Source organism: Anopheles merus, chromosome 3L, assembly GCF_017562075.2.
Source record: "Anopheles merus strain MAF chromosome 3L, AmerM5.1, whole genome shotgun sequence".
NCBI lineage: Eukaryota > Metazoa > Arthropoda > Insecta > Diptera > Culicidae > Anopheles > Anopheles merus.
This window is the reverse complement of record NC_054085.1, coordinates 5,625,598-5,652,135: the sequence shown is the minus strand read 5'-3', so window position 1 is coordinate 5,652,135 and position 26,538 is coordinate 5,625,598. Positions and strand designations below refer to the sequence as shown.

The 26,538-nt window shown below is 38.7% G+C and overlaps 2 protein-coding genes across 2 annotated transcripts in view; both read left to right on the top strand.

The window, feature by feature from the left end:
• The first annotated feature begins 14,971 nt into the window (after positions 1-14,971).
• LOC121599746 lies at positions 14,972-16,520 on the top strand. The gene is made up of 3 exons (XM_041927796.1): positions 14,972-15,073; positions 15,139-15,587; positions 15,667-16,520. The coding sequence occupies exons 1-3, from the start codon at positions 14,998-15,000 to the stop codon at positions 16,297-16,299; spliced, it is 1,158 nt and encodes a 385-aa protein (XP_041783730.1). The 5' UTR covers positions 14,972-14,997; the 3' UTR covers positions 16,300-16,520.
• Positions 16,521-25,325: 8,805 nt separating this feature from the next.
• Positions 25,326-26,538, top strand: part of LOC121600617 (hemicentin-2-like) — a 220,148-nt gene continuing 218,935 nt past the window's right edge. The window contains exon 1 of the mRNA XM_041929370.1: positions 25,326-25,490. The gene's annotated coding sequence lies outside the window, so the exon portion shown is untranslated. The remainder of the gene's footprint in view (positions 25,491-26,538) is intronic.

Genomic DNA, 26,538 nt, shown 5'->3' with positions numbered 1-26,538 from the left:
TTTGGAAGAGTTTCGGCTGCTTTTTCGATGTATTTATAAAATTACGATTAATGATCAACTCCGGCGAAAAGAGATCTAACTGCATTAATTCCAGTTTTTTTTTAAACGACTTGGGTGTGTAAGGAGTTGGATTGGTATAACATCTGTTTACAGCGTTACAGTTGATTATTGTGCCATTTGCTTAGAATCGCGTGTCGTTACCTGCGAATCGCATTCTACTATCATCAAATGTGTGCCTGTACAATCGAATGCGTGCCACTGCAGTCGTCATAGTAACTGCAGTTAAATTCCGTCTTGGGTTTAATCCTCGTATGTATCGCCCTCCTGACCTTCTTCTTCTTCTTCTTCTATTTGGCGTAACGTCCTACGCGGACATGCCGGCCTATACACAGGCTTTCGAGACTTAATTCATTACCACGCAGCCGGATAGTCGATCCTTGCTACGGGGGGACGGTCCATTCTGGGCTTGAACCCATGAACCCATGACGGGCATGTTATTGAGTCGTTCGAGTTGATGACTGTACGACGAGACCGCCCGACCATGACGGACTATTCGGCTGCGTGGTACATAAAAAGTAGCGAAATCCGTTTTAGGCCGGCATAACCGCAAAGGTTGTAAGTCATGAATTAGAATCTTCGTTTATTACTCATTTGTCACTCAAAAAAAATATTTTGCGGTAACGAACAAAAGTATAACTACCCCTTGGGGGAGCCCTTGTAACCAATCGTAACGTTTGACACCATCCCTCCCCCCGCTTATCAGCGTTACATAATTCATCGATGATGCCTAATGCCTGACGTATAGGATCTTAGGTTTGTAGACCAAGAAGCATGTACCGAGACAAGTAATCTAATTGTTCCGAAGATGGCCACTGTTGTGGATATATTGCAATTCTGCAGAATATTTTTTGAATGCTTTCTACAAGTCTAGACGCACTTACACGACATATAATATTTTCAGAACGATAGGGTATGTTATCTCGATAGTTTGCCGTATCTCAAGAGTTTGAGTAGTGAAATAGATATTTAAAAAAAAACATACTGCTTTAATCTTAACTTATGTTTATGTTTAATTCAAATCTATTTTTTTCTACGTACGTCTTTATGCTCTAGAATTAATTGTTCTTCACCGTTTTCAATTGTTTATATTAAAAACGCTTGAGACAACACTGCCCGGTTTTTCATTTTGCAGTTTCTTTAATTAACTCAACCCCATGAGGCTTATTTCTTATCCGGAAAACCTCAATTAAACTATGTCATGCGTTTGTTGGATTTCACGGAAATATCCTGTGTTAGTTCATGTTGTGCAAGAGCATTCATTTGACTTGTTTATTTGGTTATGATCTCCCTATGTGGTTTGATCTTTAAACGCTCATTTCAGGGTATAACTCCCTCCTGCTTTTTCAATATAAAAAAAAAAACACGTGATGTTAAGGAAATTTAATTTGTTGATGGTATGATGGTTAGAAATTAGTGCTAAATCGTAAATAAAAGGACAAATGCATGCTTATACGCCTAGCAGATCTGCAGTTTTTGTTTTACTCAAAGTGTAATAGAGTGTATAGATTTGGGAGATAATTTCACCTCTTAAATATTTCGTATTGAGTGTCCTTCGATTGATTAACTATAAGGTTATTGTTGGTTCGCTGCAAATGAACATTGCATAAGCACTTTCTAAGACTAATATCTTTTGAGAGTGAAGTCATTTTGTGAAGAAATAAGCATTGCTGCTGCTGTGTTCTCATGTTGTAGCATTATTGCCATGACTTTCCTTTCATTCGTTAAACCTTCTTTCCATGGTGTGTATGTACTCATTTTCCCAACGACGTGTAATAACTTTCATCGTTATCGACTTGGTCCATCCGCCCCGCTGAGCGGATGTCATGGACATGATTCGGTGTCACATCATTTTCGGCCGTACAATTCCCTGCTGCCGAAACTGTTTTTGATTGTAGCTAAACGATCATTTCACATGAAAACCCAGTTTAACCTTTTTCTCTCTGTACTGTTTTAGGGTGGGTAACAAAAACTTAACCAGCTAGCTGGTGGGCCGCGCAAAACGACTGTCGCACATGTTCCTGAAACGATGGCAAACTCCATAAAGGCCAAGTATGGCAATAAATTTGGGATCAAAATGAAAAACACATAATGCTTAATTTATACCTTTGTTTTGATCAGATTCGTTTGGTGTTTTTCGCTCCCTCTTTTGGCTCATTTCTTTGGTTCCTGTCTCTGGTCTTCTGAAGTGCAGAAATGGTGGCCAGGCCCGTTTATCGTGTATCTGGAACAAGATGGCACAAAGGACAAGAGAACCAAGAAGTGGAAAACATTTTCCACTTCGAAGGAAGACATATTCATCCTAATGATGGAATATAGCACACCCTCGATGAAGAGCTACTGGCTACGCTGAGGTCGTTCTCAGTTTTTCGTTTGTTTGCTTGCGCTTCAGCAGGCGTTTTTGTTTTCGTCATGCTGTTTTTTGTGCACCGCCAAGAATAGTATGAGATTTTGTAGGTTTTGAGAGAGGAGGTTAAGTAAATTATTGTTATGATCATGATGGAAAAGCGTGAGGGATGAGTGAAAGATTGTACGCAGCACCTTCAGTTCAGTCAGCCCAGCCCAGACTCGTCCAGATGAAGTGCGATTGACGTGCGTGTATATCGCGCCTCTATGTTTTAGCTCCTGTTTGAACTTTCTGTGGGGTGGGAAATGTGTTAAGATGCTGGTAGTTATGGCTGAGTGTGTATGGATGTTTTTTACATACTTCACAGATTCGAGAAAGATGGGCGAAATGACGATGAAAATTTTTTGAGAAAGATAATAAAATAATCTTTAAACAGCTCAACGAGTAAAAAATCGTTTCTCTTCGACTTAACGAGTTTGTTGAGCAAACTTTGTTTGTGGAAAGACCTTAGATGAGAAAAACCTGGTCTACGTGACAACATAATAAACAAGAGTTAGGTAAGAAAATGAGAAATAAAAAATAATTCATGACATGTTTAGACCGCCAGACTGATGGTTGCATATTAAAATTTTCCTTTTTTTATTGATGTTTTCATTGCTCTTTTGATAGTATGATTCATATTTTCCTTCTTCTTATTTTGCTTTTTTAGGGCTGCCTTTATCACTGATAGGTTTGGGTATCAGTGTCTCAATGCCTATAGTATGTATGGGATCGAAGTCTTCACGGGGCTTGAACCCATGACAAGTATGTCAATAAACCATCGGAGTGGGACTGTTAAATTCATAGTTATAGATTAAACATTATGTTCAAGTATTTATCATTGCTATTTATATTTTTTTGTATTATTTATTTTAATTTTAAGCGAATCCTACAATCCTTGAGGGTATTTTGCTGTATTGTTTTTTTTAATTATGTATATATGCGTTTGGTTATACAAAAAATTATTTTGTCCAAATAGTCCTTACTGCTGAAATATTGTTTATAATGTTAAACAAAGTAATATCGTGTACATTACATTCTACTTTGACATATCATACGTATAATAATATTTCGTAATTTCATTATCATTGGCATTAAACAACAACTTTTAAATGAAAATAGTAATTTCACATTCTTTTTATTGAGTTATGACGGCCAGACAGTATTTTTGGGTTATTCTATTAATATATCCTGTCATTTGTCATTTGTCAATTTACAATCCCTTTAGTATAGCTTTTAGTTATAATATTTGTATCTTCTTTTAGTACAGTTTCTTATAATTTTTAAAGAACATCCTTGGCAGTTTTAATCAGGAAGTAAATATTGCAAACAATAAACCACAAAGCAGGGCATATCTGCTGACCGTATCAATTAGTGTGATAATGGCTAGAAATGTCGTCGAAAAAGGCATAAAAATTAAAAGCAGTCCTAATATTATCGCCAAACGACATTGACACCGTTTGTTCAGCGGTCGTCTGGTCGGCAGATTTCGGTCAGGTCCTATACCAGACAAAAAACCCCAAAAAGGTCGAGGTATGATTCTCACCAGCATTGACATATCCAACGAGTGTGGTTTGCTCCTCTTTTTTCTATTCAATCTTCTCCACATGAACAAGCGTGAACGAACGAAAGACCGGCGATGCTTCAGGTAAGGAAAGATAAGGTGGTAAGGAGCGAGCCTGCGGCAAGGTGGCAGGAGTCTGGCTACTGTTTGTCTCGTTCTGTTGCCACTGTCAATTATCGTAAAAATGGCTTGCTTGATCCTTGTTGCACTGAAACACTCAATCGTTAAGCAGTGCATGGTTTCTATGGAGAAACCGATAAGGATATCTGGAAAGGTTCCTGAAAGGCAGACATCGTGCGATACGGTTTCAGTAGTAGAATGCGGTTCATTTTGTTTTTATTATTTTGTTGGTTTTATTAGCACTGGCTTCTTGCATCAACAGACCAGAATGTGAGCTAGTGCTCGTTGTATTATTTCCGTTGTTTGGATGAGTTTTTCCCCAGGCTTTAGGTAATGGAGGCGCCTGGTACAAACATGAAATATACGTAGAATTGGTGAGACATCATAGTTAATTGTTCGCACTTTGAGTTAAATTTAATTGACTCATCTTTTAGTATTTGCACAAAAACAGCTACCCATAATAGCTGTATTCAATCACCAAAATCAACAATAGTGCAAATTAAACATTTCTAAAATTAATAGATTATATTTTTCAACGAGAATGATAAAGTAAATCATGCAAGGTCAATTAATCAGACAGAAACAGGAAATAATGTTCATGCAGGCCTTCTCATTGGATAATATCAACACACCCACTTCAAGACGGGCCGCATTTATTTGTCCTTTTTTATACTATCCACAGTCACGATAGTGAATCTTTAGCGATGAAAGGAAACAGTTGTCATGAAATGGAATAAAGGAAAATTTGCATAAAATGCGAGCAAAACCTATTCGCTTTAGCGACCCAGTGCTTCCAAGTCCGGTGCCTGCCACCATGACGTGACTGCGGTTCACTATTGCTGTCTTTGGTAGACAGCAAGGGCTTTCTCTTCACGTCGTGCCGCTACACGTTTCAGGATGGGACGCAGTATCGGCTTGGACACGCAGTTAAAATCCTGCTTTTCTTCCGTTTCGTAGTCCATTCGGCCTCCCGTTCGATAGATAGAAGGAAAAAGAACAAAGAAAACGCAGCGAGTGGACTGATAACTCGATGGCAATGGTATGAAATAAATAAAAGCTAGAAATTATATGCCTAACGGAAAGGGTGGGTAAGGAGCAATGGTGGGAAAATTGTTAACCAAGGGCGACAGAGATCCCTACAAGAACGAAACCACGGTCGGTGGTTGGAAAGATGAATCAAGATTTTTATCTTATATGCTCTCCGTCCGATTGCGTACGGAGGGATGGACTTCTTTTGCAAAGCATCTTTTTCTATTCTTGTGTACGGCGTCCTATGAGGGTTTGATTCGGTTTATACGTCAGATAGGCTTGTCCAATCTGTTCCGCAGACCAGTGGCACACTTTCCTCAAGGACAATCGTTCGCGACCGCCCGTTGATAGTGTCACGTTTTGCTAAATGATTATGTGCGGGAGGGGTGTGGAGTAGAGGGTTGGGTAAGCCGGCGAGCAGTGATAAACGTTTCCGATGAAAATTTCAAGCTGCTTTCAAATCGTCACAGCAGGATACCATATTGATTACAAGTAGCTTCGTGGGTACGTAAATGTTTCCTGCAGTTGAAATGTGTTAAATGTTTACAATCGTTAGAAAACAGTAGTAAAAGAAGATTTATTAGTACACTGAATTAGATTAATTTGTAAATGTGTTGTTTACAATCGTTAGAAAACAGTAGTAAAAGAATATTTATTAGTATACTGAACTAGATTAATTTGGGCCGATCTGGTGGTACAGCCGTCAACTCATACGACTTGACAACATGCCCATCATGCGTTCAAATCCCGAATGGAATGGTAATACATACGTCACTAAAATCGAAGGAAGAAGAAGAAGAAGAAGAAGAAGAAGAAGAAGAAGAAGAAGAAGAAGAAGAAGAAGAAGAACTAGATTAAAGGGATATGATGTGTGGTCAACTTGTGGCTTTCTAAATGCGATATTAAACATATGTAACCAGATCACAAAAAATAGACATGGCAAACTTTATAAAAAAAAACAGAAGATAAGAATATGTATAAAAACAATTGTTTTCTAATAATAAAATATATAAATGTATAAATATTTTACATTTTCTGGGAAATATGGAAATTTTAAGTTCATTTTAATTTAAGACAAAAAGAAAATAAACTTGTATTTGCTCGTGTCCACGGTCTGCTGCCTTGTCTCGGTTAAGCAGTGGTCTAAAACTAAAGAATAAAGTGCAACTGGTTGATGATTAGCCAACTCAATTACTTATTAACTAATTTACTTACCTTTCTTAGCGTGCATAATGACTCCCCGTGTTTAACCTCCCCCCTGATGAATTGTTTTTTGTAAACTTTTTTATTTTTAATTTTTCAAAATTAAAATAACCCAAAAATTTGAATTGAAAGAAATTGAATTATCAATTTAAATTACCAATAAGATCAATTGTTTCCTTAGTTTCCAAAGCTCTTTCCTTGGCAACCTGCCTTGTTTTTCCCAGCTTTATCTTTGTGGATACCCATACACCGGACTACCTAAAAGGGGTTCGTATACACGATAAAATACGTAACACACTTACTTACTTTTTTACTTAATTATTTACTTACTTTTTACTTACTTACTTACTTAACTATGATAAGTCATTTTCTTACATTTTTTTTCATAATATGAAACCTTCTCACCTTTTGCACATTCTCTTATCGTCCTATAAAACCTGAAACATTTAAATATAATCCGTTGTAGGGTTTCAACAGCAGTAAGATCCTTGCCGCAGATTTCTGGATACCTGCTTACAACAACATTTATAAAACTACCTGTCAGGAAATGAGCAGGGTGTGTCGGGAAAACCCGGTTCCGTCTCGAGCTGATTTACGTCGTCCTTCTCTTGGATACCGTACACTAGGCTTTCTCTGTTTCTCCGTAAGTTCCGCAAGCGCTCAGTTTCGGTACGGGCACGTACGCGCATTATTGTTGCAAAATGCATGTATTCAATTTAGTCGAGCAATTGAATTCCTCCTCGAGAGCGGGCCCTCATTGCAAAGGCTTCATCCGAAATAGGCTTAGCGTAAATTTTACCCTAAATTATCGTTATCCATTCTAGCCTTACCGGCAGACAGGCAGGCAGGCGGGGTGCCGTATCGGGCGATTGTGCTGCACTGACGCCTCCGCATCTGCACGCCATGCAATTTGCAACCGAAGTCAAATGGAAGCAAATTTCCGAAAGAAGCTTCACGCGTACGATGCTGGTTTGGCTTCCTGTGTGTGTACGTCGATCAGCTTGTGGCCGAAGCTTGGCCGGGCAAGAGCGGATGGGTTTCTTCATCAGCGATAGGCACGCCCTTTTGTAAGCCTGCAGCATAAATCAAGCATAACTAGCATAATCTGCTGTCGGTTCCGTCGGCAAGTGAGAAGCTTTGGCAAATGGTTTATCAGGCACAGTTTGAGTCATGTTTGAATTTTTTAAGGTTTCCACCATACCCGTCATTCCCTCGTTGGCCGATACAAATAGACCAAGTACGAAATGGACCAGTGCTTCAGGCATTCTAATGGGAGGCGAATACGAAACATGCACGTGCTTCCAGCAGACGATCAGGATAAGAAGGAAAAAGATGGTTCAAATTTGTTTGGTCCTGCTGGTTAGTACCGCCTGTGGATTATGTCAAACGTTTGACCACTGCTAGAAGGTGCTCAGTGGGGTTTCTGGTTGTAGGAAAAATGTGTAGTTTGATGTTGTTTTTTTTTGGCTCAAACGAAACATACATTTCGTTTGTATTCACAAGTTTCAATCGGTATCATTGCTATATAATAATGATGAAATACAGTTCATTTTTATTGATGCAGCGCAGGAAACGTTCAATAATGTTGTTTAATTATTTTCCATTTTCCGTTATCTATTTTAAATACAATACCCATACCTTATTAAATAGAAAATTTTCTTGTTTAAGTTTTGTTAATTTAAATATTTTAAAAATAGTAATTTTATTGTTTTGAAAAAGTTTGTTGCGCACTAATAATACATCCTTAAACTTAAATGAATGCACTTTTAATATCATTCAACATACAAGACATTGTTTCGCACTGTTCGGTCCCTCAGGTCAGAGATGGAGCTCATAACAGGATGATGCAACATAGAAATTAGGCTGCAAACAAAACCTTTAACGGCGCTTGTTAACATGCTCCCCTTCCCATAAGGGATGGCTAAGTCCTGCACCTGAAGCTCCAGGGAGCCCAGCAAACATTATCCCCGCCCCCGATCAATAATTTATGTCGTACATGCATCGATAATGGCAAAACAAATTTTCATACCATCCATCGATCCCAGCTCACGCTTGCTCCACTTCACAGGGGCTCGACTTCCGGTGCACAATAACTGCTGCCGGTTTTCACGTTCTTGTGAATAGTTATGTTTGTTTGGTATATCTTGATGAACCCACGCGCCAAATGAGTATGAAAAGGGGTGTGGTGGATAGCACGTCCCTCCGCCCGCTTCCTTAAAGCCCATCTCCCGGTGTGTTCTTTGTCCGCAATGGGGGTCCTTTTTTCTGCGTCTTCTTCTACGGTTGCTATTATTGGAATGCAAGCCGGCGCATCTGATAACGACTTGCTTCGAAGTCACATTCTGTACGCACTCCTACTCGCACAGCAAGACGAACGACTTTTCCAATAAACGAGACTTTAGAATGCTACCTATTTCTACCAGCGTAGTAGCAGCAGTCTCTTGCAGACGTTTAGACGTTCTTTTATGAGCGGATAAGAGGGGATGTCGCAGGGACGCAACCAAGCGAAGAAAACGCTCTTCCTTAAGCTTATGCTTCCTGCACAGTGGGAGACGGTTCCCAATGGACATGTAACACTAAGCAATGCAAAGCAAGGTTTGATGTAAAACGTACAACGTTGTGTTGGTTGCAAACGTTTGAGCTGAATTGTTTTGGGAATGTTTGCATAGGTAACAGGTTGCAATGGTAATTTAAAATATAAAATATTAAACACATTAAAGCCCAACATTTTCATTTATTTTTTCCTGCATCACGATTTTCCTACTGCCTACGTTACTACCGCTTAACAAGATTGTCGGCTGGGTAGTGTATGAAAGGCGCAAAGCGGATTGCATTCGTACTGGTACCGTTTTGCATGTCTGGTCAATGTGACTTGCTTTGACTGCATCCAGTACCGGTTGTCGAGTGGAACGGTTGATGCATCTGTATCGCTTTTAATAGACGATTGTTAGGAGTTATTTTGCATGCACACTGAGGAGCACCCTTTGGGCAAAAATTGTTGGGTTGTTTGTCAGGCTATGGCGAACAAAGTATATCGCATGAGCAAAAGTAAGATTTTAGCTACACTTGCTGTAAGCATGTTTTTGAAACAAAACATCTTGGTTTATTCGAAAACACTTTTTGTGTCTGTTCGTCTGTTGCATCGTCAACAGCATAGCTGGTATGTATTACTTTTTCTCTGAACAGATCACTGTTTCCGGTAGAAGGAGTGGACTGAGAAAAAACAGGAAACGGATGCTTTTAGCAATGTACAGGATGGTATAGCATTTTTTAAAGGTGTTTGAAGATGAAGATATGAAGAAGAGTGTGTGCAAGAGTATTGATTTCTTTCATTAAATACAGACAGACACAGCTGATGCTGTATTGAGCTTTAAATGTTGTTAGAAACGTAAATTGAATGAAGTAGTGAGTGTATAGCCGGTCTCGTAGTACAGTCGTCAACTCGTACAACTTAACAACATGCCCGTCATGGGTTCAATCCCCAAATAGATCGCGCCGCCATACGTAGGACTGACTATCCTGCTATGGGGGGGGGAATCAATTAGTCACTGAAAGCCAAAGCCCACAAGTGGGTACAGGCAGGCCTTAACCGACATCGGTTGTTGAGCCAAAGAAGAAGAAGAAGTGAATGTATATAATAATAACAGTAATGAAAAGTCTACATTTTTGAAATATTTTTACATTGCTATCCTAATCATATGAGCACGAGACTTTTGAAAAAAAAACTGTTAAATTAAGGTTTTCGGACTGTAGACACGTGCAACACAAAATACATGCCCAAATATTAACAACTTCTATCAAGATAAAAAAAAAAGTTTCTTTGCAATTGGAAGAGTTCAAAGTCAGCCTTCAGTATTTCCAGCTCACAGTGGAAATGATTTCTCACCATACGTTCAACGGTGGATGGAAGTAAAAAAACAAACATCAACGATGAATCGAACACATTGCTGCATAAATTACATCGTTTGCTTAAAAATATGTTTGCTTTATGTTAATGAACGGAATGCCGCTACGGAATGGATGTTCTTCCAGGCGGGAAAGTTGTTTCTTCTGTAGCACATTGGATGCTATTTTCTTTTCCCAGTATTATTTTTTTTTTGTACAGCCTCAATAGCTTTCAGCTTTTTCCTGCTCTTGTATAATTTTGCTCCCATCCATGTCACCGCATTCGCTGCTAGGAAGAACACAAGTTTATCGGCAGGCCCCGTAAACCACACAACTGGTAGCGTTTGCCCTTTAGCCGGGTGAAAGGCTGCGAAAGCCACGCGGATAAGAAGCATACATAATTTTCTGCCACGTTTCACCATTTTGTTTGTGTGGCGTCCGATGAGGGTGTGAAAAAGTTCGGGAAACCTGCGTTCCGCTGCGTCAAACGACGGGACGCAGCGCACATTTTCTCGCTGTGTAACTTGTAGCCGTGTGCTGCTGCTGCCACTGCTGCTGAAAGGGTTGCGGGTTGAATGGATGCTTTTTTACACCTCGTCACTTGCCATCAAACAAGTGATGAAGCACCTCCGGCTTTCGTGGTTAGATCACAGGAAAATGAACCAGAGGTATCGATACAGTTGAATTGCAGGCGAAAAAAAACTATAATGAATATGCCTGGATCGGATGACAAAATGATAATTCATTGGAAGGTAACTAAACATGGAGTCTTGCATTTATTGTACTTATCGTTAGTAAGCGCAAAACGAATAAAATTAAAAGTTTACTTTATGAAAAATAAAAATAGAAGAGATTCTTATTTACTCTGTCACACGATCTCTTGCGAAGAATAAAGTGAGACTTTCTTATTTTTAATTGATTAAATTTTTAAATTGAGTGCGTGTACTGAAATGCATTAATATTGTACATGAACTAGCAACCATGCACAGAAATATCTAAAATATAGGGCCTCGTACATGAATTTGTACTTGATTGGGAGATAGCTGGATATATTTATTTATATGTTTACTTAGATATTTACTGTTTCCTTTTGTTTAATCATGTTAGTCAACTCATGTCATTCATAATTTTTTTCGTCTTTTTGACTCAACAACCGTTGTCGGTCAAGGACTGCCTGTACCACTACGACGATTGTTCGAGTTGTACCACGAGACTGTACCACGAGACCGGCTTCATACCATTCATTCTTCTTTTTGGCTCAACAGCCGTTGTCGGTCAAGGCCTACCTGTATCACTTGTGGGGTTGGCTTTCGGTGACTTATTGATTTCTCCCTATAGCAGAATATTCAGTCCTACGTATGGCAGCACGGTCCATTCGGGGCTTGAACCCATGAAAGGAATGTTGTTTAATTTGTTCGATTTGACGACAGTATCATAAGACCGGCTTTATGCCATTCATACTCATATAAAAAAAAATTGAAAAAAAAAAAAATTGGTTGAAAAAAATTGTCAATCCCCAATATGATTCTGACGTGTCAATATTTATAATAATCTAAATTATTCTATAAACTTTTCTCTCCAGCACATCCTATCCGTCATCCGAAACTTGGATTCTTTTTCATCCAATTGTTATAGCGGGAAGGAAACTCCAACCAAACAGCTCGGCACAAAGGTGACTCATGCTCACCTAGCCGTGTGCCATACCCCAGCACGGTGATACCGTGGTTAATGTAAAAATAACACACATTCAATGCTACTTCTAGCGCACAGCAACATGGCCGTATCGGAAACCGTTCAATGAGCACATCGTTCCCCCGGCTATCGATGCATCCGTTGCTTGTTACAACAATGTCGGCCTGTTGTCGGCTGTTGCTGCTGTACGGCTGATGGTAAGGGAAAGAGCAACATGATAGGAAAAAAGTGTCAGCAACGTGCAACGTAGCAGCGGGAAAGGATCATCGGGTATCGGGTATTTGGTTGGGGTTGGGTTACCAGGGCACGAGTTTTGTTATTTTTTGTATCCACTGTTTCTGTCTCCTATTTCCGATCGACGGCTATATCGCTGACATTGTTTCACTGCTTACCAAGAAACCGTCCTCGAGGACAATCGCAAGGGTGGATGCACTCATCAAGCAACCGCACCGGAAATGCATATCCATTCGAATAGCCTTGAAAGGTGTTACTAATGGTTCGATTCATCGTTGATCGATTTAAAACGTAATTGGCAATTAGGCTGAAATGATTATTCGCAGAAGCTGCAAATGAACGTGAGCAGAATAAAATAAGCAGGTTTTAAGGAACCGTGAGACGAAGATGACAAAAACTACAGTTTTCCCATTGTTGGGCCAAAACATTTGTATATGCAACATAATGTTAGGTTAGTATTGTGTTTAGTTTCACTGGGGTTCCTATTTCTGATGAGTTGTACGTGCGTATATGGTTAGCAGTATTATTCACCAATATGATAAGTAATAAATGCTTTAAACAGTGGAGGTCTAGAAAATATAATCATTCATTTTAAGTCATGAGAAACAAATTGTAATAGAACAATTCAATATGTTCATAATCAATCTGAAACATTGTACTCTCAATAAATGTAGAGAAATCAAATAAAACTGACAATGGGGGCCTTCACGATTCTAGATAGTTTTTTGTATGGAGTTTGACAGTTGGAGGCTGAAATCATGCAAACACTCCATACAAAACCACACAAAAAACTAGCCTGCAATTTTCTGTCTAGATTATTCTAGCCACAAAGCTAGAATTAGATTCGAGTACCTGCTCGAAAACACGGGTTTGTTTACATTTATCCCAAGGTGCATTAAAGAGATCTGGTGATGGAATCCAGAATCAAAGTGCATGTAGTCCAGGTGGTCTCATAGCATGTTTTATAACCAAATTTGAATATCACTTTTTGACAGGATGGGTGAAAACTTTTGTTCAAACAAGCTTTCTGAAGCCATGACGAATACACAAAACACTTTTAAAATCTTTATTCAGAAACAGAAACGATAAAAATCAGTCTTCTAAATTCATACACCCTGGGATAAGCCCACCTGTAAACTATACCCACTTAGATAGCTGCTCGAAAACTGATATACAATGCAAAAAGCTGACAGGCTGAAATTTCAGCCTACGAGCTTAAAACGGAAAGGCCCCCAATAGCATACTTCGGAAAATTTTACGCATACTGGATAATATCAACTAGTTTGGCTTTGTTGTAAACATTCCTATTAGTTCTATTTGGTGTAAAGTCTTACGTTGCTAAATAAGGCTAAATTGCTGGGATAAATGTGTAGCATGTTGTTAGATTTGGTAAAATCTCACAGCTTGTAAATTCTTTTAAGGCCGTCTACAAGGACAGAAGAGGCGTGGTAGGCTTAAATTGAGGTGGCAAGATGGCGTGGAGGCGTCCGCCATTAAGGCCGGGATATCGAACTGGCAGACTATGGCACGAGACCGTGAGCGGTTTCGGACACTACTGAGACAGGTCAAGACCGCAAAGCGGTTGTCGTGCCGGATTAGCAAGAAAGTAAGAAAGTAAAATCTCACTCGGCACTGAGGCAAAATAACGGACTTATTTTAATGTTAATGAATTGTGTCAGCACAGCGCGAAATTAAACTTCTGTGGCTTGGTGTGTGAAGTTGATTATCTGTTGAAGTACGAAGACTGAACAGGTTTTACTGATTGATAGTCGATACGAGGCCCAAGAAAAAAAACTTGTAATTGAGAGTAATTATAGCAGATGCATATGACAATAATAGTGCATTAATTTGCAGCAATAGATAAAAAAAAAAACTAAGGGATGGCTCGCGGTCTCGATTATGAGACAAGGTGTCGTCTCTTGTGGGTTTAGCTGTACGTGCCAGCCAGGACACTTCGTCTCTATTCAATTCTGGCTATTGCTGCTCCTCAGACTTCGTTTGACGCCCGTGACCCCATGATCTGCATGTCCAGTATGCTGAACTCGGTTGGTTATCTTTATGAGCCCGCAACCACAGCGGTGGAATCAACTACCCGTATCCCTAATACTAACTAACGACTTGTGCTTCTTGTGTTGTTATGCAGTATTTGTTTAATAGTAGATCCGAGTGGGCTAACCAGGCTCTTCACAGTACCCAATAAACATTAAAAATTAAACATTTTTACTATGATAGTACGAGTTGCGCAAATGAGCATTAGCTTAGAAATAAACTTAAGAAGAACGACGTAAAGAGAACAAAGAAACAAAATTAGCCATTAAAAACACGTTTTATTTTAACTATACTACGATCTACTCTAACGCTACTCTTACTACTTACTTCGAAAGTATGTTGACAAAAGCTCTCGCAGTTGTTCCTGTAAACTAATTCTAACTTATTCACATATTTGAAAACAAGTGTTTCCTTGGAGGTAAAGATCATTACTGTCAAAGATCGTGTAACACATTACCGTGGTCTATTTTAAAACATGAAAACCGTCACTTGAAATACTGCTATTTTGCTCTATAATATGAATGAAATTTAATGACGCGATAAGTCAGTGAATCATTTATTTACAAGTATCGCAACAAATTAACTCAACTCTCAACCAAGTGCAATCAACCAGAAACGCGAAACACATCCTTATCAGCTTGTTGTTACTTTGTAAGGGCGGTTACATATGGCTACTGCATCTACAACTGTACATGCAGCTTGTAATCTGTAGCGTTTTGTCGATATGATCAGTAAGTCATTATACACAGAATAGTGCAGTAGCAGATTCAGCTCTACTATGTGGAATGATTGTGTGAAACTTTTGGCTGTTGTGGGACTCCTTTTCCCATTGTGTATCATAGTAAATTGCAATGGCAAGAGATTTAATGTTACTTGATTCAAATATTATTGCGAAGTAATAGTGTTTTGTTCTCTTCAGATTCCCAAGATGTCTCGTTGGAATACGAAACAACTCCAACGTTTGATGTGGTGATAGCGGAGGGGAAAAAGCTCAAACTCAAAGTGCATGACTACGGACATCGACCCTTGTGCAATCCAGTATGGTACTTCAATGGTCGGCCGGTTTCAAAGTCGCGTTGCATTCCCAGCTATGGTGAGCTGGTTTGCCCCTCGGTAAATCCTGAAGATGCTGGACGATATGATCTATGGGGTGGAGATGGTAGTCGGCATAGCCAGGCGCGTTTGATATTTTCCGCTAATGTGCAAGTGACGAGAGCTGTTGAACGGGCTATACCGGAGGAACGCATAGCAAAGGTACAACATGTGCCATCACCATTTTTTGAACGAAAAAATCGTGTAGAGAACGATTGTTTCTGTTCAGGAGTGACCGGGCGTTGTCGGATGGCCCTTGATCTGTACCGAATGAGAGTAAGGCTGCATAAAAAATGTCAAGTTATGTTATGGTTATTTACAGAGCTCCTGATTTCATTTACTTTTTATCATGTAGAAAACATACGATCTATCAAACATGACTGCAGAAAGGCTGGGCGACGAATCAACCGGTGCCAAATATCTCCGTATTCCGTTATCAGTTTTGCTTGGTAACCTGATCACAGCTTACGGAGGCTATATGCGTTTTCCTGTTACTGAAGAATGCTATACTGATCGCAGCAAACCGTGTGTGGTCATGGTCGACAAGCGAAACATGCATCGAGCGGTTGGATATTTTCTGCCAACATCACACGATCAGCGACAAGTGCAGGTGCTTCTGAAGGAGTCGAACTGGAAACTTTTGCCAGCGATTGATGAGCTTAGTGATCGAGAACCAGAAGATGAGTTGACTAAGTTCATCTTTATGTCTACACTAAGCAACATCCACTCGGTTTACATCCGTGGAAGGTACCGGACGCGTAGCGAGGAAAATATACTTTCCATTGATATGGCTTCATCGTATGATGAAGGATTGGGCACAGTGACTACTGTGGAGGAATGTGACTGTCATCCAGGCTACGGTGGATTGTCCTGTGAGCGATGTGAGAAAGGATACCTTCGAACGTACGACTCAATCAGTCCTGAGGGGATTTGCTTAAGCATTCCCGAGCTTTGGGAACTGCACAAAAAAATCTATCGACAGAATTGATCGAGCCCAGCAGTAATTACACTGTAAAGTAAGAATGGTACCAATCAAACATTCGTGTGTTTCAAATTTAATAAAAGTTTTATAAAACTCTTATTGCTAAGGCAGCCTCCCGGGGTCGATCGCTCAATTGAACAATTCAGTTTATATGTGAACCTACGTATTTTGATACTTAACTCTCTCTCTTAACTTTTTCATACTTTTTGAAGTAAATATAAACTATATTCTTCAGTGTGATTTTTATTGGCAAAATATTAATACAGAACTTATTAAAATGGTGAGTAATGTATTCCTCTACTATTTACTCTAAAGCTACAAACAATATTGAATATAATAATCATTTATTTCCCTCCACTAACATTTCCTTAGCACAAATTAGGCCTTTATGAGAACGTAGTTTTTATTTTTTGTTTTTATTATTGCGTAACAAAATGCCTTCGTTTTATTTCGCTTTAGTTGTTCTAATCTACGTTCGCTGTTATCTGATCATTAAACGAGACTTTACTAAACTAAACTTGCTCATATAGATTCGATCCTACTTCTACGATAGAAACATTAGATTGGAGGTGTTAGAAATAGAGCATGTTGAAGTGTTAATGACTCAGTTAACAATAATTTTTCAGCATGCTCGATCCCTGGCTGCAGTTTCCCATGCATGTAGACACCGTATTTCCGACAAGTTTTACTTTACCTGGTCTAGAGCTCGCTGTAATCCCCTGCGTCTGAACTGGCGGTCAAAGTCAAACAAACACTTCTTGTTGGATGCATGCGTGCATCTCAAACTACCGAATCCTGCTGCCTAGTTACATTCCTCAATTAACCTTGCGAAGAATAGTAGGACCTAACTATACAATCGGAAATCTTTGTTGAACAGAGATAAGCATAGGAACTCGGAGTCAAACGATCATACGGCTATTTAAATTGTTTGTAAAAATACATATCAAAAACAACTTCTTCTATTCGAAACGCATTAAATATAGGGCTACACCATATTCTATATTCCTATTATGCCCCTGATTTCTTCGTAAATCAAAAAGTTATACAATTAAAAGATTGCTCAAACAATGAGCCATAACAAAAGGAATCTTTAATGACTGTTTTAAAAATAGTTTAAAAAATAGACAAAAATTAAGGATTTAATAGGGCATGGCCACATACATTAGGTTCTTCTGCCTCAGAAAATAGTGCCATGGAATCATGTTGGTACCAGTGAAACTCACCATACGCACTGACCATGTGGTATAAGTTGCTTCTTGACAGCATAAGCAAAGGATGCTTAGAAAAACCATAGCACTCTTTGGATGGATACACATTTTCTACTTCTTCTTCTTCTTTTGGCTGAACAACCGTTGTCTGTCAAGGCCTGCCTGTACCACTCTACTTGTGGGAGTGGCTTTCAGTGACTTATTGATCCTCCCATAGCAGAATAGTCAGTCCTACATAAGGTGGCACGGTCCATTTGGGGCTTGAACTCATGACGGGCATGATGTCGTACGATCCGGCCCAAGAATCGAGACAGGATACACATTTCACTTTGTATGAATTATGCTACTGTCTTGGGATTTTTTTTGACTCGGTGCAAACATTTTATTTCTTTACATCTACCATTAGAGTGATATTTTTTATAAGATGCTTCCGTTCCTGTCAACCTTGGCTTGGGGTAATATGTAGAACTCATTATCATCATGTGCATCGAGATATATGACTGTTGCCAAAGCAGTTGTGACAGCCGAAATAGGCCACTCCACGTTCAACCACGTTCTAGCCGCTCGAGCGAATAGAACCGTACTTTTAGTGGCACTCCGAGAGAAAATAACCAGTAGCGATTAATAAACCGGAGAAAATGCACGGAGTTTTTTTAACGCGCGTGTGGCTAAATAAATATTTTGCCGGATTTAGGCAAGCTGCGAGATAAACGCGAGTTTTTTTTATTTATCACAAGTTAAAGAAGCCGTCAATATTTGAGTCAAATTTCTACAATGACATTTATCTATGATTTTCATAAAACACAGAACTGAAAAAGAATCATTCGCGAATCAAAATTTTGCAAATCGCTATAATTTAACTAAAATAAACAAATAAACAAATATATGAACTCTTTAGTATTGATGTCTATTTTGCCCAATTGTTTTGTTTAATGCTTTGATGTATGACCATTTCACTCCAAGCTATGAACATTGCATCCTATACAAAAATTTTGCAGGAGAGTTAAGGACGACGATGTAAAGATGTAGCGGTTAAAAGTTATTTTATTTTTTTTAGAACTTTTCGAAAATAAGTGTTGTGTTTTTTTATTCTGTAGGGACGGACATGAGACTGAAAAATGAATAGTTTTGTTCTGAGCTGGATTATTGCCAACCTATACGACCTTTTTGGACCATTTTTACTAAAAAAATATGTTTTTTTATGTTATTTAATTTCTTTTGTCTGTTTTTAAACATTGTGCCCAAGTGTTACCAAAGCAGCTTTGACAGCGCAGATTAGCCGCCATTTAACAACGATGAATTAGCCTCAGCTTCGTTACAAGTCTCGTAAACCAAATCCGAGACGACGATGAGAGAGTTGCAGCCAGTAGCGATCGAAAAGAGCGCCAGCAACACGGAATCTTTTTTAATGTGCGCGTATGCAATTAAATAAAAATGAAAAAAATAATAAGCTGAATTAAGGCTACAGTGAGATAAACGCATTGTATTTTATTTTTTTTTTGTATTTCGGTGTTCCATTAAAGAATCCGTGAAATTTCGATCGTGAAATTAACACCAAGGTTGTTATTGTTGAATAATAAACAAAATAATAAAACAGGTTTTAGAACCTTTAACAGTTTTTAACAATTTTATAATTTAAAAGTTGTTACTTATAAGACTTGCATGAATTACAAGAGGAAAAATTTACCTCGTCTATTTTTGCACATATGATCCGCTGCCTAACAAATTCATTCAAAGATTTTATTTTTCAAATATATCAGTGATAGACAAAATTTGAAGCTATTTTTGGTTAGACATCGAGGAAGTTAATTTAACAAAAAAAAAAAAAAAAACCGGAACAATAGTATCACCAGCTCTTCCATCAGCTCTGCAATATCCATGTTACAATAACAAATAACAAATATTAGAAATGCAGCGTAAGTAACCAGAAGTGTCGTGAATTGAGAACACATTTCTAACATTCTACCAACAAGTGGGCTAGTAATTGAGCTATGATTAACTTGAGCGGGTTTAAAAAAAGCTCTTAAACTGTGCCTCCCCAATTTAGCCCCTGAAAGCCCTGAGATTCAAGTGTCTGGCGTTGTACGCAGTCATGATTTGCTTTGTGCAGCAAGTAGTACAATTTGCAAACCATTCTCCATCAAATCAACATTACATTCAGTGAGTCGTGCTTCGTTTTTACTTCCCCGCTGGGATGGAAAATTGCTCCACTCACAAGTACCGCAGTAATCTATATCCTTTCACGCGCATCTGTATACTTAGAGCTTCGTGAGCCACTTCATCCCCCAAACGCATACACCGCTGGGTGCCTTCTTATTTAAGAGTGGGAAGAGTGACACTGATACAGGGTTTCGAATCATATAAGGGAATAGTTCAATCAGTTAGGGGAATGTTGCAAATCGGTAGGGGAATATTGCAAGCAAGCTGTGGATGTTTGCAATCACTAGGGGAGTGTTGCAATCGATTAGGGGAATTTTGCAAGCGTACTGTGGAGCTGTCATCAGACTGTGGGTGCCGCTGTAAATACCTCAAAATGTTTTCGTCAATCTTACTAACTTATCATGTTTAATTATGGCTCCGCAGCAGGATTTCTTTAGTTTATCATGTGTACATCAGAATCCCACACGAAAACAACTCCAAATGATGTTTTAAAAAAACATCATCGGTATCAATTCGAAGCTTTTTACACCGGCACCCACCGTCTGATGACAGCTCCACAGTACGCTTGCAAAATCCCCTAATCGATTGCAACATTCCCCTAAGTGATTGCAAACATCCACAGCTTGCATGCAATATTCCCCTACCGATTTGCAACATTCCCCTAACTGATTGAACTATTCCCTTATATGATTCGAAACCCTGTAATGACGATCCTCGTTCCTTTTGTCGTGCAAAGGAAGTGTTTACTTTTCCATACCATTTGTGGATATAGCAGTGCATTGAAGCGGTGCATTTATTGTGCATAATGTGTGAATGACGGAGTATCTTGCGTTCTTGTCATCGGAGAACTGCATCCAGATAGGATGTGAGTGGTGTACGTATTCGTGGAACTGGTTATAGCCCGCTTAAAGCAAAATGGCATGCTGTGTTATCTGTTGGAAATCCCGCAACGATATGTATGTGTATGGGATGCTTAAATAGGAATGTGTCGCCATGGCATGTAGAACTAATGATCTTATATATTAATTCAAGGCGTTTTTACACGTTTTTAATGAGGTGTTGATGTATGTTCATGGTGGTAGGAGCATGTATGCATTCGAAAATAATTCCATATAACAGTTCAGAAATGGAAATTCAGGCATTGTTATTTTAAAAGAGTTATCTCAAATTAACAGTAATCTGATAATAAAATAATGTTGACTGGTGAATAGTCTAAACTTCGTCATTTTATGGAAACAGTTTTAACAGTATTCCTGCCAAATATTTCAAACATCATAAACGTAATGCTTCGTTCAATGCTTGCGATTGATGTTATTTAATTTTTCATATAAAAATCGTTTTTGATAATAATCTTAAAATTATTGGAATGTATTTTTAAAGTAAAGGCTAATATTTATTGTCCGTGGTTTACAGTTTAGGTTAAAGAAATTTGACATGACGTTGATAAATTGGTTCATGTTTAATATTGGTTAATATTAATTATTGTTTTAAATGAAGTTCACAATTGATCGAATACAATTTCATGCCATTGGAACTAATGGCACATGTTTTGTTGCATGTATTACGGTGTGGAGTCCACCTTTTACCTTCTCCATACAGCTCCGCACCGTATGCGTAGGAACTTTAGAACGTGTGCAGATCAATCCAAATCATTCTAAATGATTGAGGCTAACGTTTTTACAGCTTTATCGCCAGGTTCAGACATTACACATTACCTGTTGTAAACGCGACCCACTTAAAATACACAGTTCCTGTTTATGAACGTGCGTATTAGCATACTCAGTAAATAAAAGATTAACGTTTTTATAATAGGTTTAGTATGATCAACGAGTAGCCACATTCAAATGTATTGAATTATAATGGATAGATCGGTAGATTGCATCTCGTTTAAAATAATCAATACAGTGAATTTGCTTCTCCATATTCATAGAGTACGTTCTTATCAATAATCACCTTCAGCCCTTGGTAATTCTAACAATTCCAGTTCCACTAAAATACCAATAATTAAGATTGAAAGGTTTAAAAATAACTACAAACTCAGCGGTTCAGTAGCGTTTCCTGATCCAAATGGTAGGAATTGAAACTGAACTCTTGACCCACCGCCCACCTCCTCAAACAGACACACGCACATACCGTAATTGGCAAAGTAGAGCAACACATCTACTCAAGCATCATGGCTCGAGACTCGGAAGTATTCACAATACTAATGAAGTGATTTGTAGCGAGCGTGCATACAGATCGCAATGCTTCCGTTTCATTTTACGTGGTTTTTCCTTTTCGATTACTTTGCCCGGTACTTCTCTCTTTTCCTCATACTCTCTCTCTTTCTCTTCTTGTTGTAAAGATTTCCAATACTTGCCAGTCGATTTGCCAGCACTACTGCCGACTGTGGCAGTAATAAAGGGCTTAAAAGGGGGCGGCGAGAGCATGGAATGGAATTCCATCGCACAACAATACCGCGAATCGAATGCAAACAAAACATTAGTAGACGGCCGCTGAACATGGATTCGTTTTTGGTCAGCGTTCGATTGGAACGTAGGGGGATGGGCGAGATTCGTTTTCCCGGATTCCTTGTTTCACGCGTGTTATTCCCTTCTGGGGGAGCAGAGTACATGTGAACCGCTCCGATGCATATTCATGTTGGCGAGGATTCATAAATAAACATTCGGCCTCAAACATTGTGTGTGTGCTGGTTGGTTACATAATTTCCGATATTTTCGTGTTCACCGGTTGCTGCACCCTTTAGACCATACCCATTTTACACCTTCGACGGTGCACAGCAGCTAACGGACGCTTTGAGTACACTGTTTGCCGAAGTGGTGATGTTGGTTCGCAACCTGCACCCGATTGCAACAAGCGCGTGAATTGGTGAATATGCGGCAAACGTTGCCGGTTGGCGTTGTTTAAAGTTCGCGACTGAGGTGACTTAATTTGGATTTCCTTGTAAATTTTCCTCCAGCCAGCCGTTCCATGTATCGACCAAAATAACGAAGCTAAACGAATGCGAAATCGAAAAACAGAAAGGAAGCAACTGTAAGCAATTTAGAATATTTCATTTCCGTCGCATAAGCACCACCATTTCCGCCATTTGCATATGCTGCGTTTTGTTTCGTGAAATTTTAAGAAACTTTTGCCAGAATAATCCACATGCACGGGCCAGGCTCTAATGATTCTAAGAACGGTCAAACATCTCTGCATATAACGTTGGAAAATCATGTTCGTAGAAGACTTTTGCCAAATCATTTCCGCTTACATGTTAGTGTAAAACCAACTGATCATCTAGAGTTTCCGTTTGTTGTGAATTAACTCTATAACGAAAGATTAAACGACATGACAGTGCTCTTACTATACAATTGTATACTGAAATGAGAGACAGAGGCTTTCGTTTTGGGTTGAAAAAAATATAGTTTGTCAACACCTTTCTTCATTCTACTTTTCTGCTAATCATTTATCTTTCCTTATCGCTGCTTTCTTCTAATTCTTGTCTTATGTACTTTAAGTGCTACATAAAGATTTTTATTAATTTAGACAAATTATTTTGTTAGTCTTTAGGTAGACAATCAAGATAGGAAACTGTATCAAAATGTTTTATTTTACATTAGCACTTTTTTTTTAACAAAAATGAATAATATATTTGAAGAAGAAATAAGAAATAAAACATTCAGGAATATTTTACACGAAATCTTGAAACGCAAATGAGAAGCATACATTTGCCTATAAAATTTCGATTTACAGGGCATATAATTAGGATATTAATAAAACAGTTTTTCTAGCTAGCAAAAACTGGTCTTCAAATAATAACAGCACATACTGGGGTGGTCCCGTGGAGCAGTCGTCAACTTATACGACTCAATCTCATGCCCGTCATGGGTTCAAGCCTAAAATGCATCGTCACCCCGTAATAACGACTGCCTATCTAGCTACATGAATGAGTTTCAAAAGCCTATATTAACAAAGCCTATAAGTTGGAAATGGAAAGCCTAACCTTCAATTAACTATGGGTGAGCAAGAAGAAAGCCTTTATTTACTGCTTTATGAAGAAATGTATCACACTCATCATGTATGTAATAGAAAAAGATTACATAAAGCATGAAAAAAGGCATAAAAGTAGTAATCTAACCAACATATCACATATTTCATTATATATACCATCATAATAAATAATATAATGATATAACAATATCATAATAATAAATAATTGATTCTACACTGTAACACATACATACTTCCAAATACAGCAGCATGTTGCCTCTTCTAGTGACCAAAAGGGTCCACACTTATACGGTTAGATACAAGCAATACTTAAATACTGATTAAAAAAGTGAGAAAAGTGAATGTGTTGAGGACTTTCAACATAAAATAAAATAATCAAAATGGGATAAAAAATGGACAATATTATCCGATAACTTTTTATTTCTGCTTGATTGTGCATCCTTTAAAACCCTTTATAATTTCGAACTACATGTAAACAACAGTAAGGGACAGAAAGTATTAGCAATATTGGGTAAAATGTATCTGCCGCTTATATAAACTGCATTTTTGTGACGTGGAATTTGCCAGCAATTGTATGCTAAGGAATTCAAACAATAATGACGTTCAGATAAATGTTTAATAGAAAAAAGCATAATAAAAAAAATGAAGCATTAACTTGTTACATTATTTCATAAGAAGTTGATACATGGTGAAATGGCAAAAAAGGATTTGTTTCAAACAATTCCATGATATATTTTAGATTTTCGCAAAAGACACAGAAAACAAACAATTCGCGTCTAACGAATAATGTAAGATGGCAAAAACACATTTTCAAACTGTTATATTGTTGCTTCCCAATCAAAACAACAGTATAACATGGCTGGGCAACGGGATAAAGTAGAGAGCGTTACACTAAAGGAGATAGAACCAGCCGAGATGAAATTGAGAGAGAATCGGCACTAGATTCCAGTGATGCTGGACGGGCTGCATGTGTGTACGGAACGTCGATGAGATAGGGTGCGTGTACTTTCACAGGCGCAGTGATGCGTGAAAAAATTGTATCAAAATAAGTGTAATGTTGGTTTTGTTTGAAGATGTTGTGTGCGTTTAAAGGCTGATTCTATTAGTACATTTCAAGCTACAATTATACAGTGCTTTAGGAGTTGTATCAAGCGAAGTAAATCAATGGGTTCTTAAGATGTGTCAAGGATTGTTATTGGCAAATACAATCAAAGGTTATAGCAGAGCAAGTGGCCCCTTGGACCAGTGAGTGTAACCTAGGTACTTCTCTCTTTGCTCATTTCTCACAACCCATGAAAAGGGGAACTCTCTCATTGGAATCTTTTTTGACGTCAGGCAAAAACCCGGCGAAGTACTAGAATTTTCCCCCAGTAGCTTGCCATATCGGTTGATGTCCATTTTCCCCTATTAAGCTTTGCTCAGCTGAATCGTTACTCGCGTTTCTAGTGATGCTGACACGACTCGAGCAAAAGCTTTCATATTCGTAGGTTCGGCTATTAAAAAGCTCACACAATTCTGGGCTGCGGGAGAGATTTTTGGTTCGGTTTTTTTGGAGAGAACCTTTACCAGGGACACGGAGCCTCGGCTTTGTCTGGCGTGGGACAAACCGAGAGACAGAGAGCGAGTAGAAGCAAAAGGACACGACGGTTTTAATGGATCGGTTGCGGCTCCCGATGGGTAGTTAGAAGTTCGTACCCGTTCGTGGTGTGTGCGTGTCCGTTCAGTAGGAAGGCTCGACCCACGGTAGTGCCGTTCGTTTGCGTATCGCGTTGCGTGCATGTTTTAAGAGCGTAAAATAAATCGCCTTTTCCCAGTGAATCGGAGTGTTTCGAAGCTGTGAGTAAGCGATTACAAATGTGTGATAACGTCTAATAAATATGTTAAGTCTTCTAATCAATTGACGATTAGATATGAGTTTTCGATCAACTAAAGGATTTTCGCAAAACAATCGGAGCATTGGAAAGTGTGTTCGTGAAGGTTGCCAAAAACCGCACCTAAAACGGGTGTCCACTCCGTGGGCGAGTCGGTTTTGTGGAGAGTTGCTCCACGTGCGCCCATGACGTAGGATTATTTTCTTTCGCAAAACGGCAAATTATCATCGAATGTAATGGGGAGTAGAAGGATTTCGTCGAAACCTGCGGTCGTAAAGCCGGTGCTGAGATGAAAGTTTGTCGTGTTGTGTGTGCGTGCAATATTAATAGAAAATGACATGCGTGTTTTTAGTTGTTTACTTGCAAAATGTGGAGCTTTTGTTTGTTTGTGAAACGCCTTTTGTCAAAACGAGCTGCTTGAGTTGGTAATGCAGTGTTTGTTGTTGTATATCAGAGAAGAAACGGCCAAACAGAAGAAGAAGAAAAAAAAACACTGTAAAAAGCTTAACAAACAACTGTGGCATTCTTAGAATTATCTAGCTCGGAGAAAACTTTTGTAAACAAAAAAGTTAAATTGTTTTCTTGAATGCGTCGTTACTTTTTGCTCTTGCTGCTAAGTAAGCAGAAACAAAACGAAATCAGATCGGAATAGAACAAAGCAAAATAATATAGAAGAAACAAAAAAATAAATACCTGTATGTGTGCAAAGGTTAATCCGTCGCTCTAAAACAAAACAGCAGCACCGGAGGGTGCTCACGGAAGCGGAAATGAGGCTTTTCCGTCGCCGTTGTGTCCTGTGCGTTATCTGCGGTGGATCGTTTGTGAACGTGTTTCGGTTTCGTTTGGTGACCTTCGCAAACCAAAAAAAAAATCAAAAAAAAAGAAAAGAAAACCATCAATCCGAAGCAAATGTTACGTCGCACACAAGTTATAACTGTGATGGCACAGGAGCAAAGAAAACGAGCCATGCTGTCTTCTTACTTTGCCCAACAGTTGCGGTCATCGTGCACAGT

What these genes read in the sequence shown, in the direction of transcription:
- LOC121599746 (XM_041927796.1), top strand. Translation starts at nt 14,998, where the DNA reads ATGTGGAATGATTGTGTGAAACTTTTGGCTGTTGTGGGACTCCTTTTC. An exon ending in TATCATAGTAAATTGCAATG is followed by an intron (nt 15,074 to 15,138) that starts GCAAGAGATTTA and finishes TGTTCTCTTCAG; the next exon opens with ATTCCCAAGATGTCTCGTTG. An exon ending in TTGATCTGTACCGAATGAGA is followed by an intron (nt 15,588 to 15,666) that starts GTAAGGCTGCAT and finishes TTTATCATGTAG; the next exon opens with AAAACATACGATCTATCAAA.